This window comes from Asparagus officinalis, chromosome 8, assembly GCF_001876935.1.
Source record: "Asparagus officinalis chromosome 8, Aspof.V1, whole genome shotgun sequence".
NCBI classification, from domain to species: domain Eukaryota; kingdom Viridiplantae; phylum Streptophyta; class Magnoliopsida; order Asparagales; family Asparagaceae; genus Asparagus; species Asparagus officinalis.
Genome location: NC_033801.1, coordinates 122012423 through 122030949, shown reverse-complemented (window position 1 = coordinate 122030949; position 18527 = coordinate 122012423). Strand labels below are relative to the sequence as shown.

At 38.1% G+C, this 18527-nt stretch overlaps 3 protein-coding genes across 6 annotated transcripts in view; 2 read left to right on the top strand and 1 right to left on the bottom strand.

The window, feature by feature from the left end:
• Nucleotides 1482–1930, top strand: LOC109822917 (T-complex protein 1 subunit epsilon-like). Its single transcript, XM_020389187.1, has one exon. It carries the CDS (start codon nt 1502–1504, stop codon nt 1805–1807), a length of 306 nt encoding a protein of 101 aa, XP_020244776.1. The 5' UTR covers nt 1482–1501; the 3' UTR covers nt 1808–1930.
• On the top strand, nt 12076–16020 carry LOC109819973 (UDP-arabinopyranose mutase 1-like). Of its 3 annotated transcripts, XR_002241680.1 has the most exons (8): nt 12098–12131; nt 12573–12623; nt 12913–12996; nt 13091–13164; nt 14479–14557; nt 14717–14967; nt 15049–15217; nt 15884–16020. XR_002241680.1 is itself a non-coding variant. In XM_020385990.1 (5 exons), the coding sequence occupies exons 2-4, from the start codon at nt 14531–14533 to the stop codon at nt 15170–15172; spliced, it is 402 nt and encodes a 133-aa protein (XP_020241579.1). In that variant the 5' UTR covers nt 13146–13165; nt 14480–14530; the 3' UTR covers nt 15173–15217; nt 15884–16020. The 3 variants fall into 3 exon arrangements, 1 of the variants encoding a protein (XP_020241579.1); XR_002241679.1 differs by having other exon boundaries at nt 12076–12623; XM_020385990.1 differs by lacking the exons at nt 12098–12131; nt 12573–12623; nt 12913–12996 and having other exon boundaries at nt 13146–13165; nt 14480–14557.
• Nucleotides 17746–18527, bottom strand: part of LOC109820502 (importin subunit alpha-1b-like) — a 5275-nt gene continuing 4493 nt past the window's right edge. Inside the window, exons 11-12 of one of the 2 annotated variants that reach the window (XR_002241868.1) lie at nt 18297–18378; nt 17746–18072 (exon numbers count right to left, since the gene is read on the bottom strand). The gene's annotated coding sequence lies outside the window, so the exon portion shown is untranslated. The remainder of the gene's footprint in view (nt 18073–18296; nt 18379–18527) is intronic. The other variant, XM_020386656.1, reaches the window with a different exon arrangement.

The window sequence follows — 18527 nt, the reverse complement described above, 5'->3', positions numbered from 1 at the left end:
GCTCCGGAAGTTGGAAAAATTGAATTTGAACGAGGTGGTTTTCGTTGTGGTGGGGCCTACAGAGAAGTGTGCGGGTGTGATTATGGGTGGGACTGGTTCAGGTGAGCTTGGATATTGAGCCGGTTGTATAAAAAAGGCGTGGGTTAAACGCAACGGTCGATTGGCAAAGAGACCGCTCGATGGCTGTTGAAACGCCCGTGGATATTACGCATTTGCCACTACGTCGGGAGAAAGGCCCGGCTTGAAAATGCGTTGGTGAGCAAATAACACCTATTAGGGGTGCTAAACCGTATCTGTATCCGAGAAAACATCCGTAACCGTATCCGTTAGGACACGAATATGGTTATTTAAATCTATAACCGATAGGATATAGTTACGGATATGGTTTTTGTAGTGAAATATCCGTATCCGTATCCGAAATATCCGAATACATATTAATCATACTCTTACGATAGTTTTGATTCTTAGATTATGGATTTTGTTGAATAACTGATTCAAAATTTGTTATTAGGTTGTTATTTTGTTAGGGCATGTTCGTTTATTTCCTAAAAACCAAGAAATGGAAATGGAAAAGGTGGAAATCTCAAAATAATCCATTTCTTTCATTTTCATCCCTAAAACTCACCCACAACATCCAATAAAATATTATTTTCATCCAACAACTCATCCACATCATCTAATAAAATATTTTTTTTATCTAACCACTCATCCACCACATCTAATAAAATATTATTTTTATCTAACAATTCATCCACCACATCTAATAAAATATTATTTTCATCTAACAACTCATCCATCACATCTAATAAAATATAATTTTTATCCAAACATCACTCAACTCATCTCTTTTCATCATTTCAAATCACTCACATCATCGAATAAAATATTATAACAATTCACCTCATCTCATTAACATTTCATTTCTTTGTTTTCATCCCAAAAAGTTGTGAAAACACTTTTCTTAATCTTTCTTCACATCACCCAATAATACAATGACAACTCATCTTATCTCATTTCATTTCTTATTTTTAAGAATGAACCAAACAAAAGAAAACAACAAAACTACAGGAAATATGTTTCTTATAATTCATTTCCTTATTTTTTTCGCCAACCGAACAACATCAAAACTAGTTTTCTTAAAAAACCACTCACATCATCCAATAATAATGTGACAACTCATCTCATCTCATCTCCATTTCTTTGATTTCCTTTTTTTTTAGCCAACCAAACAATTCAAAAACCCATTTTTCTTAGAAATAGTTTTCTATTTCTTTGATTTCCCATTTTTTTAAGGCAAACGAACAGGCCCTTAGTGGAGTTGTTGCTAATTAGTTTACATTTTTATGGGATTAAGTTGTTTTGTAAGCCTATATAAAGGCACTTTTAGTTGATGAATAATATAGAGAAAATATTATCTTCTCATCTCCTCTCAAATTTCCAACATGGTATCAGAGCCTTATTTCTCGGATGCGCGGATTTTATGAAGGAGCAAGATCAGAAGATGAGGCTTCGTGGCCTCGACGCCCAGAAATCCAACATCGCCGCTGGCGTCGCCGAATCTCGTATCCTACGCACTCCGCTTGGCCCTAAGGACATGGACAAGATGAAGCAGAGCCCTGCCGGCGACCTCATCATCACAAACGATGGGGCAACATTCTTGGAACACATGCACGTGGACAATCAGATTGCAAAGGTGATGGTGGCTAATCATTCATATGCAGGAGGTAGCGATTACTTAGCTTCGAAGATTAACGAAGACAAAGACATTATGCTTGGAAAGACCAAAGGCGGAGGCTCTGCCTTCTAACTCATTGTTATGTATCATTGCTTAAATTTTGGAGAATCATGGTGAGATGTGCACCATGGAGAGATTGGACAAATATTTGTGGAGAGATGTGCTCCTTTAAGAGAATGTTGGTGATTATGTGCATCAACAAGCACTAGTAGAAAAACCCACATTCTAGACGGAATATTCTAGACGAAAATTTTTCCGTCTAGTTTGCATTAAACTAGACGGAAAATTTCCGTCTAGAATATTCCGTCTAGGAAAAAATATTCTAGACGGAAATTTCCGTCTAGAATAACAAAATAGACGGTTTTAATATTTTCTAGACGGAAATTTCCGTCTAGAAATTTCCGTCTAGAATAACAAAATAGACGGTTTTAATCTATAGTATATAGATTAGGAAACACTATTGATGAGTAGAGGATCCCAATCCCAAAATTTCACCCCCAATTTTCGTTTCCCCGCCTAAATTCTTTAACTCTGAAATAAAATCCCAAATCGCTGCCTTTCATCCCCAAATTTCGTGATTCCCAAATTTCATTCCCAAATTTCTCCCCCTCCCTCTTCATCCACTACCAGTTCCCCTTCTCCTTCGCAGCCTCCTCTCCCTCTCCCTCTCCCGGCCCCACCCAGGCCCAACCCCCTCGACCGCATCCTCGTCGCCAGGGCCCACTCCCCCGCCGACCTCCTCTCCCTCCTCCCCCGTGCCGAGTCCTCCTCCCTCCTCGGCTCCGCTAAGCTCGTCGTCGTCGACTCGATCGCCGCGTTGTTCCGGTCGGAGTTCGACAGCAGCGCGGGGACCTGAAGCGGAGGTCGGAATTCGGCAGCACTGCGCTGTTCATAGTCTTCCAAAAGTTTGATTTTCTTGCTCCCAACCAAGTCTTCCTATTTTATCTTGTGGCTAAATTCCTTAAGCTATTTATAGGCCAATGATTAAATGATTAATAATGACAATCATATGTCTGAAGATCATCTGTATTGACGAATTCTAATCTTCTCTATGAGGCCTTTTTGTTGCTTTTGTTATGTTTACTTATTTCTTGAAAATGAGAACTTTTTATTTTATGTGGCGCCTTCCTTCTGAGACCTCTAATTATTTTGTTTTAATTTTATGTAATCAAATGGTCAAGTGATGATCTGTGCATAGTTCAAATGAAAAATCTCTAATGAGATTTTGATTAATATTTTTCTAGTCTTTCGCTCCTATCTGATGACCACCACTTTTTCCTTCAAAATAACATTCCATAAAAGAAACAAACTTTTATATAGAATTTTAATTAATATTTCCTTTTAGGATTTGGGTATTTCTTTGTAAATTTATGTATTCTATGTTTATTTGAGTGAACTTTCATTTGCTTCTACAAGGAATTTATATTGGATAACTGGTTTGCGTATGAGTGAGCTTAGATGTTCAAGGATTGAGTTGATTTTTACAATTTATATGAATTAAGTGGGGACTGCAGAAAATATTATTGGTTTGCTTCCTGGTTGTAATTTTATTTGACAGATCACATGTAGCACACTTTCTGTTCGACAATATGCATCAATGAAACAGGAACTTCATGTTATTCTCAATGAACACATTAACATTGATCATTTTGACAGTCCAAACTTAGTACTTATTTAGCAAGTAACCTTATATGGTTTTCCAGTAATTCAAACAATATTTCATTATGTGTCTTACAAATAATTTATAAAAGTCGAGATCCCATTTAAGCCTGCAAGAGTCCTGTTGCAGGTCTTGCTTTTAATTTTCTTCTTTTTTACTTGATTCTTCATTTGGAAATGTTTGGTGAAATTCATTTGGAAAGTATGAAAGAGAAATGCAATTGTCTTCATCTTGATTCATGGAGTAGAGAAGACACAAAGTCAAAGTTCTGAATTATTTGTTTGTTAGAGTACATTGTTTAGGCAGAAGAATTGGAAATAATAACTAGCTCCTAGTTCTAAAACCTAAAATTTGGTTAACTGCAGGAAAGTTTTGGCGCCACTGAAGAGACGAGGATCCTATGGGGGATATTTTGACATCATGTACGGCTTCTTGAACAACATACCAATGGGGAATCAGGTAAGATCATATAAATTGTGGTGATGTACATAACAAAGGTGATGTATTAATGCTTTGTTAAATGATGAACATTTTTTCCAAAAGGAGAGCATGTAAATACATACTTCCTGAAAATGACATTTTCCTATAAAACAAGCTTTTGTTTAGCTCAGATGGAGAATAAAGCCTTGTTTAATCACAGTGCCATTGATCATTATTTCTTTGTTGCTTTGTTTGGTAAACTTATGGGGTGAAATTTGGTCCAGGGATGCATCCGTGGGTGTTGGTAGATGGATTTGATATAGCTAAAAGGGCAACTCTGGAATTCCTTGATATAGCTAAAAGAGATCTTGAAGATGGTTGTGAGAACACCTCTTAGAACGAAGGTATTTATTCTTCTCTTTTGTAGCATCATTGATTTTCAGATTATAGCGCCTCTAGAGTACGTTTCAGTTTTGTTTGCCTATCAGTTGATGCAAGTAACTGAAAATCTTGGTTTTGTTTGCGTATGATTGACATGTGCTTGCTACAGGTGTGATGGTTCACTGATGCAAGTAACTGTGGAAATCTGCTTGTCAGTTTTTTCTTGCTGGTATATTCTAAAGATGATGAGGAAGAAGGTGAAGAAGGAGAAGAAGAGGGCTGGTATATAGGGAAGGAGTTGAAGAAACTTCTGTAGTGTCATAGCTATTGTAAATAATTTATGTAAAAGTTTATAAACAATTTATGTATCTTTCTACTATTTTGGTGAATGTATTATTTGAATATAATAGGATTTGTTATTGAAATATAATTAGATTGTGTTGAATATGAATATAATGTTTTGTTGTTCAATATTGTGTATAAGCATCCAAAGTAGATTCTGCAAAAAAAAAAAAACACTGTAGCAAGTATCCTAGACGGAAATTCCGTCTAGGATGCTCAAATTCCGTCTAGGATACCTTTTTAAAATTAAAAAAATAAAAAAAAACAATTTTCGTCTAGAATAACGGAAAATTCCGTCTAGAATAATCCGTCTAGGATGTATTCTAGACGGTTTTGAATTCCGTCTAGAATATTCCGTCTAGAATGTATTCTAGACGGAATTTCCGTCTAGAATAATCATTCTAGACGGAAATTTCCGTCTAGAATAATCATTCTAGACGGAAATCTTTTCCGTCTAGGATACATTATTCTAGACGGAAATTTCCGTCTAGAATAATCCGTCTAGAATGTATTCTAGACGGTTTTGAATTCCGTCTAGAATATTCCGTCTAGAATGTATTCTAGACGGAATTTCCGTCTAGAATAATGTATTCTAGACGGAAACTTTCTAGACGGGTATTCTAGACGGAATTCCGTCTAGAATACCCATCCTAGACGGAATTTTGAGTATCCTAGACGGAATTTTCCGTCTAGGATACCTTATTTTTTAGCAGTGAAGATTGAGATGAGAAGTGCATCACAAAGTGGAGAGAAGTGCTCTATGAAGATTCAAGAGGAATGACAAGAAATTTTGAATCAAGGGGGAATGTTGAATAACTGATTCAAAATTTGTTATTAGGTTGTTATTTTGTTAGTGGAGTTGTTGCTAATTAGTTTAGATTTTTATGGGATTAAGTTGTTTTGTAAGCCTATATAAAGACACTTTTAGTTGATGAATAATATAGAGAAAATATTATCTCCTCATCTACTCTCTAATTTCCAACAGATTTGTGGTTAATTTTGATGATCGATATGTCTAATTTTAACTTTTTAATTATAATTGACATATTAACAAACTCTTTTGTATCACATGAACTATATTTTTCTCAATACTATCTAGTTTTCTCATAACTGTTTTATATTCGCATGCATATCCGCTTATATATTCGCATGTATATCCGTAACCGTATCCGATTTTAGCGGATATGATTATAAATTTTCCTTACCGAGGTATATCTGTATCCGTATCCGAGATGGGTAAGCGGATATGGATATGATAAGCATCATATCCGAACAGAATGCACCCCTAATACCTATACTAGGGTGGGGAATTTTGGAAAAGGCAAGGAAATCATATCTAAACAAAAGGCTCTTCCGTTTTGATAGTTATACGTCATGGGTCATGCGTTGCGAAAATTTTCATTTCAATATTCTCATATCGCAATAACATGTTAATTTTATAACTTTTTACCTATTAGTATTTTATTAAAGTTATTATTAAACAAATCCAAACCCTATTTTAAAATAGATTAACATAAGTTAAAAAATAATTTCGGTAGAAATGGTCAATAAACATCTCGTTGTTCTAAAGTACCAAAAATAATACTGACTGATACATTTACATTTTTTATCTTTGCATGTACACCATGATCATAATAATTTCTGGTTGATAAGGTATGAATTGGCTCCCTTCAACTCTGGATCACCAAAATTATCAACCATAAAGCAGCAAATCGCACCAGATTTGAAAGGGTTATTAGTGACAGACCCTGTAGTATTGCTGTTTTGAGCTTACTTCCCATCTAGCTTTCATCAAGGGGTTTATTTGTAAATAAAAATCTCTCAGAGGGCAAAAGAATCAAAATTTCATTCAGGGAGTCTATCTTCAACAATCTATATCTATATCTATATCTATATCTATACTACTTCTAAAAGAGAAAACCATTATCAAAACTTTTGCATACCCATTTTGCCCTTTTAAACTGGCTTAATTATAATTTTATCCTATAATTCTATTTAATTATTGTTACTTTGCCCTTTTTACCTTCTGATGATTATCAATGTTTAAGATTATTATTATTAATTAATTCACATTAAAAACTGAGCGGTTACGAGTGCCCTTTCACTTGCCGCCCAATTCTTCTTCATCTCTGGTTCTTCCATTTCTCAACCACTCACTGAGAAACGGATGAATCCCCCCGTTCGCTCCTCGTGTCGTCTCTCCCTGCGTCTCATACAGAAGAATACCAATTATAAAACCTTAATCTATTTAAAATCCCAAACAAAATCCCTTGGCTCCATTAACGAGCCCTGCTTGATTCCTCGATCGCGATCGTTCTCGATTGCATCTTTGAGAGCGTCTCTTCCTTCCTTCTCCCTCTCCCTTTCCCTTTCCCTCGTGTTGCAATGGCCGATAACAAAGATTTCCCGTCATCGAGCGACGTCGAAGAGGAGGAAGGCGAGGATTGCTATCTCGAGAGCGATCAAGACGATGATCTCGATGGAGACCGTCCTCCAAGGTTTGGAGGACGGAACCCTAGAGGATTGCCACTGGTCCGTGTCTTCGGTGTGTCGTGCTCCAGATCTCTCTCCTCTTTTGAGTAGGGTTAGGGGTGTCAGGCGCCTAACCTTTTTGACCCAGCCAACATGAAAACAAAAGTGGGGCCCACAAAGGCGGGCCCCACAAGAAGAAAAATCAAATTCGGTGGCAGCCATTGTTGAGAATTTATAAAGGATGTGGGTCCCACAAATATTTTATTATTAGTGGCGGGTCCCACATATAATATTATATTTGTGCATAGTGTTTTCTCAAACACTATAAATAGGGCCCTAAACTCTTAAGGAAATCTCATCCCAGAAACAACTCCTCTTATAGAAGAGTAAGAGAAAACAAAGAGAGAGTTTGTGAGAGTTCTTGGAGTGTATCTGATCAAGAGAGGGTGTTCTCTTGGATCAATTCTTTTGGGATATTAAAGAATTTGGCGTCGTCGTTGCACCGTGGAGTAGCTCCGAAGGAGTGAACCACGTATATCTGTGAGTACTCTGTGTTGAATTTTGTGCCTTTATTTTGTGATTAAGTCTCCGTTCGAGGCGTTATTATTGGGGTGAATCCTAACAACTGGTATCAGAGCCTGACTTAGAGTATATATATCTGCTTATCGTATGCTCTGTGGCTGTCACTAAAAGTGGATCCTCCACATCAGAAAATAAGTTAGATTAATATTTACTCTTTTAAGGCATTGGGCACTATTCACGTGTACGGCACTATTCACTTATACGGTACTATTCACGGATACGGTACTATTCACGAATACAGTACTATTCACGGATACAGTACTATTCACGAATACGGTACTATTCACGAATACGGTAAAGACGTAATCTTTCGCCATGGGATCTACAGTTGAAGACAACAGGCTTCGAATTGAGAAGTTCGGCGGCCAAAATTTCAGGTATTGGAGGATGCAAATAGAAGACTATTTGTACCAGAAGGATCTCTTCCTACCCCTCCAAGGAGAGGCGGGGAAACCTGAGAAGATGGACGACGATAAGTGGAAGGTGCTCGATCGTAAAGCACTTGCCACCATCAGGCTCAACCTTCACCAGCATGTGACTTACAACGTCTCGCATGCGACCACCACCAAGGAGTTGATGGAGGCCTTGGAGGCGCTGTATGAGAAGCCGTCTGCTTCAAATAAGGTGTACCTGATGAAGAAGCTATTCAATCTCAAGATGCAGCAAGGAGCTCGCGTGGCGGACTTCTTGAACGAATTTCAGGCTGTGGTGCAACAGCTTGCTGCAGTAGATCTAAAGTTCGACAACGAGATCCAAGCTCTTCTGCTACTTTCTTGTCTACCAGATTCATGGGAGAATATGGTAATGGCGGTGAGCAACGCTAATGGCAATGACAAGATGAAGCTCGACACAGTGGTTGGGGCAATTCTGGATGAAGAATCTCGCCGCAAAGTCTCAGGAGCTGAGGCCTCTAGCAGTGGGAGTGCTCTGCATGTCGAGGCACGAGGGCGTGCACAGAAGAAGGGTAGGGGACGACGAGGCCAATCAAAATCCAGAGGGAAGTCTAAAGGGCCTAACCCGAATGGTTACGGTGAAGGGAAGTGCTTCAGATGCGGAAAGAAGGGCCACTTTGCACGGGACTGCAGAGTTACTGTTCAAGCATCAGCAGGGGATGATCGGGCTGACGGTGCAGCCAATCTCATGCACGAGACGGATTCGGATGCACTTCTCCTATCCCTAGAAGACAAAAGTGATGCGTGGGTCATCGACTCTGGCGCATCTTTTCATGCAACCTCACAACAAAAGCTGCTTTCATCGTTCGTGAAGAAGGACTTGGGGACAGTCTATCTTGGCGACGATCAACCTTGTAAGGTTTCCGGGAAGGGAAATTGTACCCTCAAGATGGAGGGCGGGACCACCTTGACGCTGAATGATGTTCGGCATGTACCAGATCTCAGGCGAAATCTTATATCAGTCGGGCAACTGACTGACTCCGGTTACAGAGTATCCTTCGAGCAGAGAAGCTGGAAGGTGTCCAAGGGTGCCCTGGTGGTGGCACACGGCAAACGCGAGGGGTCTCTCTACATCGCCAACGGGAAGATCGACCACTTGCTTGCCGCAGGACAAGCATCATCATCATCATCCGTCGACTGCATGACTTGGCATCGACGACTTGGCCACATGAGCGAGAAGGGGATGCAGATTATGGCCGCGGGAGAGAGGCTTCCGGGTCTGAACAAGATCGATCTGACTTTCTGTGAGGACTGCATCCTAGGCAAACAAAAGAAGGTGAGCTTCAACAAGACCAGACCGACTCCAAAACTGCAGAAATTAGAGTTGGTGCACACCGACGTGTGGGGACCTGCGCAAGTCCCATCTGTTGGTAACTCTCTTTACTTTGTCACTTTTATTGATGATGCTACGAGAAAATTGTGGGTGTTCTTCTTGAAGCACAAGTCAGATGTATTCATCATCTTCAAGAAGTGGCTTGCCTGTGTGGAGAACGAAACAGGCAATAAGCTGAAGTGCCTAAAGTCTGATAATGGAGGCGAGTATTGCAGCCAGGAGTTCGAGAACTTCTGCTCGTCCCGTGGGATTCGGAGACTGAAGACCGTCCCAGGCACACCTCAGCACAACGGAGTGGCGGAGCGCATGAATCGCACTATCTTGGAGCGCGCCAGAAGTATGAGGATCCACTCCGGATTGCCCAAGAGCTTTTGGGCTGAAGCTGTCAATTTGTATGGCCTGAAGCAAGCTCCGCGACAGTGGTACATGAAGTTCGAAAACTTTATGGAGGAGAACGGTTTTCTCAAATGTGACACAGACCACTGCTGCTTCATCAAGAGATATGACGAATCCTATGTAATACTCTTGATTTATGTTGATGACATGTTGATTGCAGGGCCCGACTTGGCCCGCATTGAGGAACTCAAGGGGCGTCTCTCTGAGTGCTTCGAGATGAAGGATCTGGGTCCAGCAAACCAGATTCTGGGGATGAGGATCATCAGAGACAGATCAGCACGGAGGCTGAGGTTGTCTCAGAAGGCCTACATTGAGAAGATTCTTGAAAAGTTTGGCATGGAGAAAGCTAAACCGGTGGGCTCGCCGTTTGCAAGTCATTTCAAGCTATCGAAGACCCAAGCACCAGAGACTGCTGAAGAGCACGAGTTCATGGCAAACATACCATATGCATCTGTCGTCGGGAGTTTGATGTATGCGATGGTGTGCACGAGGCCAGATATTGCACAAGGAGTAGGAGTTGTGAGCCGCTTTATGAGCAATCCAGGGAAACAACACTGGGGTGCGGTCAAGTGGCTTTTACGCTACTTGAGAAGCTCGTCCGACCGTTGTCTTGAGTATGGCGGGACAGATTTACAGCTAGAGGGCTTTTGTGATGCAGACTATGCCGGAGACATAGACTCGAGAAGGAGTACGAGCGGCTACATCTTCATCTTGGGTGGTGGAGCGATAAGTTGGAGATCCAAGTTACAGGATACTGTGGCTTTGTCGACAACCGAAGCCGAGTACGTGTCTGCAGCAGAGGCAGCAAAGGAGTTGCTATGGTTGAAGGCTTTTCTTCTCGAGCTTGGAGTAAGCTTTGAGAAATATTTCATCCATTGTGATAGTCAGAGTGCCATTCACTTGTCAGAGAACGACGCATTCCATGCTCGGACCAAACATGTTGACGTGAAGCACCATGCCATACGGAGATGGCAAAGCAGGAACGAGTTCAAGCTTGTGAAGATTGATACGAGGTACAATCCAGCCGATATGCTGACCAAGCCAGTTCCACTCGAGAAGGTGAGGCTGTGTGCAGCCTCCTATGGCCTCCGTTGAGAATGTTGAGGGCCGTGCAAGACGCCAAAGATACATGACATCCGGATGATGTGAAGATTGATACGAGGTACAATCCAGCCGATATGCTGACCAAGCCAGTTCCACTCGAGAAGGTGAGGCTGTGTGCAGCCTCCTATGGCCTCCGTTGAGAATGTTGAGGGCCGTGCAAGACGCCAAAGATACATGACATCCGGATGATGCAACCAAGAGTGGTGTGAAGATATGATCGACATTCAATCAAATCTTCAAGTGGGAGATTGTCAGGCGCCTAACCTTTTTGACCCAGCCAACATGAAAACAAAAGTGGGGCCCACAAAGGCGGGCCCCACAAGAAGAAAAATCAAATTCGGTGGCAGCCATTGTTGAGAATTTATAAAGGATGTGGGTCCCACAAATATTTTATTATTAGTGGCGGGTCCCACATATAATATTATATTTGTGCATAGTGTTTTCTCAAACACTATAAATAGGGCCCTAAACTCTTAAGGAAATCTCATCCCAGAAACAACTCCTCTTATAGAAGAGTAAGAGAAAACATAGAGAGAGTTTGTGAGAGTTCTTGGAGTGTATCTGATCAAGAGAGGGTGTTCTCTTGGATCTATTCTTTTGGGATATAAAAGAATTTGGCGTCGTCGTTGCACCGTGGAGTAGCTCCGAAGGAGTGAACCACGTATATCTGTGAGTACTCTGGTTGATCTTGTGCCTTTATTTTGTGTATTGCGTCTCCGTTAGAGGCGTTCTTATTGGGGTGTATCCTAAAAAGGGGTTCCCTTGATGAAATTTGACCTCTTTTGCTTGTTTTGAGTTTTTTTGGGAGATGGGTTTTTGGAAATGATCGCAATATTTAAATTTCTAGCTGCTCAAGTCTTCAAGTTCACTTGGATTCTGGAATACTTTGTAGTTATCACTATCGTCGCAGAAAAATACCTTGTTCTGCTCTTGAAGTAGATTTGTAAACTAATATTTACTATCAGGTTACGGGCAATGTGTTAAACCTGAATTTGTCATTTATAAGTCCATTGCTGTAAATAATTTGTGAATTCATCTTAGAGGCATAAATCTGCATATTTAGTTCTATGCAAATCCATTTATTTTTCCAGTATATCCACACAGAATATGTTTTTTTTTTGTAGCGTAGGTTAGCCTTTGGATTTATTATTATTATTTTGTTATGATTCTAACCAATTTTTTTAAATACTGATACTTGGTGGCCAAGAATCCATCTGGAAAAGACATCAACGCTCTGGAGCAGCATCTTAAAATGTGATTTATTGAAAATTCTTCAAAAATAATGATGTTAGATGGCCACATTTCTTGCAATTAATTTGTTAACTACACAAAATATCACATAAGGGGAGACATCTAGGTTCCTTATGCTGCATTGAAATGCTGAACGTATAAGTATCTGTGTACAATGTAAAACGACTCCTAAAAAACTGAAAGGTAATCAATTTTGAACTCATTACAAGCCTTAATAATTTAGAAACTAGACACCAAGTATTATCTTCTATTTGTCGCTTATCAAATATAATTTGGTTCTTCTTTCTGATCTTGTACAACCATGTATATTTTACTTTTATTATATTCATTGCATCTATTGTATCATCATTGCATTTTATCCTTTATGTTGTTTCCCTTGCATTTTTACATTTTTGAAAAAATTGGAGGAAAAGTTGATTGGTTACATGATCTTATCTTGTGCAGATTAGGACAAGAATGATAGACATGGTCGCTCATGGCCAGGCTACCTTGGAGGTGTGCTTCAGCTATTGTTTATATATCTTATGTCATTCATGTTGCTCTTGATATGTACTCCTGATATCTAATTTATAGTCTTTTTCACATGATGGCATCTTCTCATATATATACTTTCAGAGGAATAAATCAATGTTATTTAATTGATTATAATAAACTTTGGAAGTTCTTAGACTTCTGGAGTCACTGTTAGCATATGCTATAACCTCATTTGAAGTTCTTTTTCCTTTCTTTCTTTTCTTTTCTGAATTCTCTTCCTATATTGACAATAGGAATTTGACAACTGCAGGTCTCACTCAAACACTCCGGATCATTATTTATGTATGCAGGGCATAAGGGGGGGAGCATATGCCAAGAATAGCTTTGGAAACATGTGAGACAAATTGATCCTTGGTTGTTGTTGATAGTTAAAACTCATCTTCACTTCTGTGTATTCTGGTTATTGACAACTTTATGCTTTATTATAGATATACTGCAGTTTTGTTTTTGTTCTGGGTTGGATGTTTCACGAGACATGGGGTACTCAAGCAAGAAAAAAACAGTGAGTTTAATGATTTTCTTGTGGTGGAGCATATTGTTTTCTATAACATAGTTGACTACTTTCATGAGTATATATGTATTTATGAGTACAAGTAGAGGGTCTGATGAATCTCTGATTTCATAAAAAGTTGTTTTGATTTGTTGTTGGATTTTGTTAACTTGCAGGTCCTTGTTTCCTTCCTTTTGTTTCTTTTAGAACAGCAGGCTGTAGCCTGGTAACTTAGAGGTCGAAAGGCTTAGGATTGTGAAGTATTGATCTGAGTTAGAATATCCTGGGTATGCATCTTTGGTGGACAATTAGTTGCGGACTTTAGAGTTCACAGTAAGGCAAGGATAGTTTTTAATATTGACGAGCCTTAAAATAGACTACTGGATAAGCATCTTTAGTGGACAATTACTTACTAACTTTAGAGTTCACAGTAAGGCGAGTGAGGGAGGGATGGAGGTTGATTTCAAAAATATTATAACATGTTGCATGAGAAAATCTTAATCCTTTTTTTCTTTAAACCTTAATACGTGGTGTCATTCTTTTACAAGTCCTTAGAACATATAACATCATGAATACAAGCGAAACACTAGACGAAATGGTCTAATTATTTGAATGATTTTAATAGAAAACATTCTTGGTTCACAGGAAATATTGCGTATGCAACCATTATTATATTGCAGAACATCAAACAAACCTGAATTGAGACAGTATACATGAGAAGACGTACTTATTGTCTTGTTGGTGGCTTAAATTAGATGGTGATATCCTTCTATCATAATTCTTCTAAGTGCATTTTGTTCCATAAACATCATGATTTATACGTTATGCAAGAACATGTTTCATAGACCTTTGGTTAGCGAGAATGTTGAAAATGGTTTCCTATACCCTGGAAAGTGGTATGAACCCAAAACAGGCCAATAAAATTTTGAAGCCTCCTTGAGCAGTGAAATATATTTCTGCAATCATCTTCTTTTTCTAATGAACCAGTCAACCAATAAACCATTAAATTGTTTGTATTTCAAATTGAATTTACTTCTCTTCTTGTCAATAGATTAGTTTCCAGTTGAAGTAATTTGAATACTAAATTTATTAGTCTTTTGTTTGGTACTTAGAGGTTGCTTCTTGTCTGAGATAGTCATGCACTGTTCAGTATATTGCTTGCTGGTAAATGAGCACTACACACATACAGTACACACATACAGTTACTCAAGTCTACAAGAGTTCACATGATGTGACTACTCTTCGAGCTGACTGTTAGAGAGTTAATATTATATTATTATGCCTTTCATTGCTCAATTAACTTCATTGCATATTTATCTTTTGTAGGAAAATCGTATATGCATATCAACGGAATTGGTTACTGCGGTTTTAGGAGATCATGGACAACGACCAATTGATGATTATGGTATGAGATCTTCCTAAAAAGGAGTATAGTTGGTTACACACATATCGATCTTACTAACAATAATCATACTTAGAATACATAGTGTAAATATGCATGATAATTAATAAAACTTTTATACCTTCTCATATTTCTAACCAATTTTTTAAATAATGATACTAGGTGGCCAAGAATCCATCTGGAAAAGGCATCAAGGCTCTGGAGCAGCATATAAATAATCTCCTTAGCTATGCTACCCCATACTTCTTCAACACATTGTATGATCCATACCGTGACGGTGCAAATTTTGTGCATGGGTATCCTTTCAGCCTCAGGGAAGGTGTTTCAACTGCTGTTTCCCATGGTCTCTGGTTACATATCCCTTACTATGATGCTCCCACTCAGCTCCTCAATCCTTTGGAAAGGAACAAAAGGTAACGCGTCATCATTCACATTACAGTATTAAATGGATAAGGATGCTTATCCTCCAACGTTGGTTTCTATGTTTGCCATAGGTATGTTGATGTTGTTATGAGTATCTCCAAGGGAACATTGTTTTCCATGTGTGGTATGAATCTGGCCTTTGACCGTGAGCTTATCGACCCCGCAATGTACTTTGGCCTCATGGGAGATGGCTAGCCGATTGGTCGTTACGACGATATGTTGGTTGGACGGTGTGTGAAGGTGTGTAATTTAGCTCATAAATAATCCTTATAAGGTTTTCATATTTTGTCACAATACTTAAAAATACCACATTTGACATTTATCATTTGTCTATTCTTGTTGGCAATGTGCCTAAAAATAGGAGTCAGGACTTTTTTTTCTATATTTGAGGGAAAATAGAATCAGTACTCATTGACCAAATACCTGCGTCTAAGGTATTATTAGCTGCTCTTCTATGTTCATCATCACATTGTAAAAATTGGAAGACCTTATTTGTGAGTTATCTACACACTTCATTAAATGGATAGTAAGTAATGTTTTCCATAAATCTCTATTGTCCTGCTTAACTAAAAGTAATTTTGAAATTATATGCTTACTGGTGCAAGTTACATGGTAATTCATATAGAATGCAAAAAAATCCCAAAAATTTTAAAAACACAAATACAAAATCGTGAAGCGCCTCCAATATAGAAAGCCCATCTGTCGCATGACTGGTGATGGTGTAAATGACGTCCCTGCCCTCAATAAAGCCAACATTGGCATAGCTGTGGCTGATGCCACCGATGCTGCTCGTGGTGCATCTAACATAATAATTGCACAACTGGTAATAGTTCGGACGGAAAAAATTGCCATTGAATAACTTTTTATGATTTCTATCATGTTATGATCTTTTATTTATTTGTGCAGGTGGCTACAATAATTGTAGTGTATGCACACTGGGGCTTTTCTCGCATCAAAGGTTGTGGATGGGGATGGGCAGGAGTCATATGGCTCTATAGCATCGTCTTCTATATTCCACTTGATATCCTTAAGTTCATGATCCGGGCAGGAGTCATATGGCTCTATAGCATCGTCTTCTATATTCCACTTGATATCCTTAAGTTCATGATCCGTTACGGTTTGAGCGGGAAAGCTTGGCGAAGCCTCCTCCAGTGTTTTTCTTTCTTCTATATCATTCATTGTTTTTAATAAGGAATCAAAAGAAATTCGCTAAATTTAATACATTATACAATGAGGCATATCTGTAGGTATGATCTGGTTCATCTCATTCACAGATTTTGATTTTTTAGGATTGTATGTATGCATATTTTTAGAATTTGCTTGAGTTGTTGGTACAAAGAGCGAAGGAGGATAATCAAAGGTTCTTGATAAAGCTCAAGAATCGAATGTAGCGGTAAATATTAGATTTTGAATTGAGTTTTGTTTGTTATTTGTTTCTTTGTTTGTAGATAGCTGTTATTGTTACAAATTTATTCTTGTTTGTATATCATTATCTTTCATCAGGAAAGATAATTCAAACGAAATCAAACAAAGGTTGCAAATATGTTATGAATGTGAATATCTTCAAACTAATTAGATTTGGTTTTCGATGGGTAGCGTGATTGGAAAAACAAAATACAATGTTAATTTTCACAAAACAGGATTATTAGTTTCAAATTTTGGCTTAGTTATAGATCTCCTTTGCACTTTGCAAATATGCAATAGAAATTTTCATTATGTTGCCATTGTTCTAGAAGAAAATTTCATGTAATTATATGTGACTGACTCATTTTTTTCTTAGGTTGAAATGAATGGAAAGGTGTCTGCTACTCTTTATTTTAAGTTATTGAAATCAAAGAAAGGAGGTTTTTTTGGCGATGACATCAAGTGGAATTTCACTAAGTTCTTTGTGGACAAAGATGAAAAAGTCGTGGAAAGATATGCACCAACAACCCCATCTTTGAAAATGGAGATACAACTTTGACATTGTACTGTATAATTTTGCTTCACTTTTATTTGTACTTATTTCTTTGAAAATGGAGATACAACTTTGACATTGTACTGTATAATTTTGCTTCACTTTTATTTGTACTTATTATTGCAACTATAGTTTATCTTCCAAGACATTGTACTGTATAATTTTGCTTCACTTTTATTTGTACTTATTATTGCAACTATAGTTTATCTTCCAAGAAACAATACAGAGCTTTTTGGGGTTTGCATAAATATAGTGCAATATGGTGCTTTCTTTGAGGGATTATATTGCCGGTAATACGAGTATGTGATCTTATGTATGCATAGAGGGATGCTTCTTCTATAAAACATGTATATTGTTGGAAATTTATTAACTTCTTGTTGTATGTAAGAAATTTTATTTATTTTTAATTATTGACTTTCAGCAATAAAGCTATGTTTACTCTCATTGTATGTATATTGCTATGCTAATTGAATATTTTTTTGGTTTGTAATGTAATGATAATGGTTAATTGGCATTCATTTTGTATATTGTGTATAAGTTCAATGCATAATTATGAAAACATTATGAATTTTGAATCATGTTGTCTCTTAATATGCATCACGTGCAACGCACGTATTGCATACTAGTAGAACTAAAAAGGCAGTATAGATCAAAACAACAAACTACAGTGGGTTGAAAGTAATAGGAACACTTGCGGAACTTATGGCGAATGGAGTTGCGACAGTAAAGTACTCGTTTTTTTTCCCTTCCTTCAAAAGCTTGAAGCTAAATCGTATGCTCTTGTATGGTATAAGAACATTTTTAACAAATATAGTAACCATGAATAAAAATCTTTTATAGGACCTCAGAAAAAAAAAGCTCGTAGTCACCTGTAACAACATATTTGACTTCAAATTGTTTCACCACTTTCTTTCAAACAGTTATGAACTGAAAGTAGATGAACTTTTGGAGCAGGATACGCATCATTCATGCACCCCTTCAGCTCAACTAACAATCCATCAGCGGCATTCATCATCTTTTTTATGTACCAAACCCCAACACACCCGACCCCCAAACTTGACCCACACCTAATACAGGACCCAAAACGACGTGACAACTCTTAGCGAGGAGATCCTTCAGCATCTCAAGAACAAAGAACCTGCACGGTGAACACAATAAAACATCCCATTAGGTTGCAAGCGAAATGAGTTTTTCTTGGTTGTATTGTTGACAATGAACCCAAAGGATTATCAGAACTATACACTGACAAGCAGGAATAAACTCAATGGCAGTTCCAACTACTAGACACAGTTTTGTATGCTACATGAATTATAAACTGCAGCAAGGTTCAGTAAAAATAAAGTAGGGTGTTTGGTAACATACCCCCAAATCTTGATATCTATTGAACTTCCCCCATAGTCTTAACTTCGGATTTTTCTACTCCAAACGTTAAACTTCACAATGTCTGCAATTGTGATTTAGATTGGTCAAGTCAAATTACGGGAGGATTAGAATTATACTCTTCCCTTAAACCAATCAATACAGAAGTCATTCGGTTTTTGGGTAGAAAAATCACAGGTTTAAGATTATTTATTTATTTTTATTTTTTTTTTT

Bases quoted from the DNA above. Each gene is read 5' to 3' on its own strand.
- LOC109822917 (XM_020389187.1), top strand. From the start codon at position 1,502: ATGAGGCTTCGTGGCCTCGACGCCCAGAAATCCAACATCGCCGCTGGC.
- LOC109819973 (XM_020385990.1), top strand. From the start codon at position 14,531: ATGGACAACGACCAATTGATGATTATG. The intron at 14,558-14,716 runs GTATGAGATCTT...TAATGATACTAG, and splicing joins ACGACCAATTGATGATTATG to GTGGCCAAGAATCCATCTGG. The intron at 14,968-15,048 runs GTAACGCGTCAT...TGTTTGCCATAG, and splicing joins CCTTTGGAAAGGAACAAAAG to GTATGTTGATGTTGTTATGA.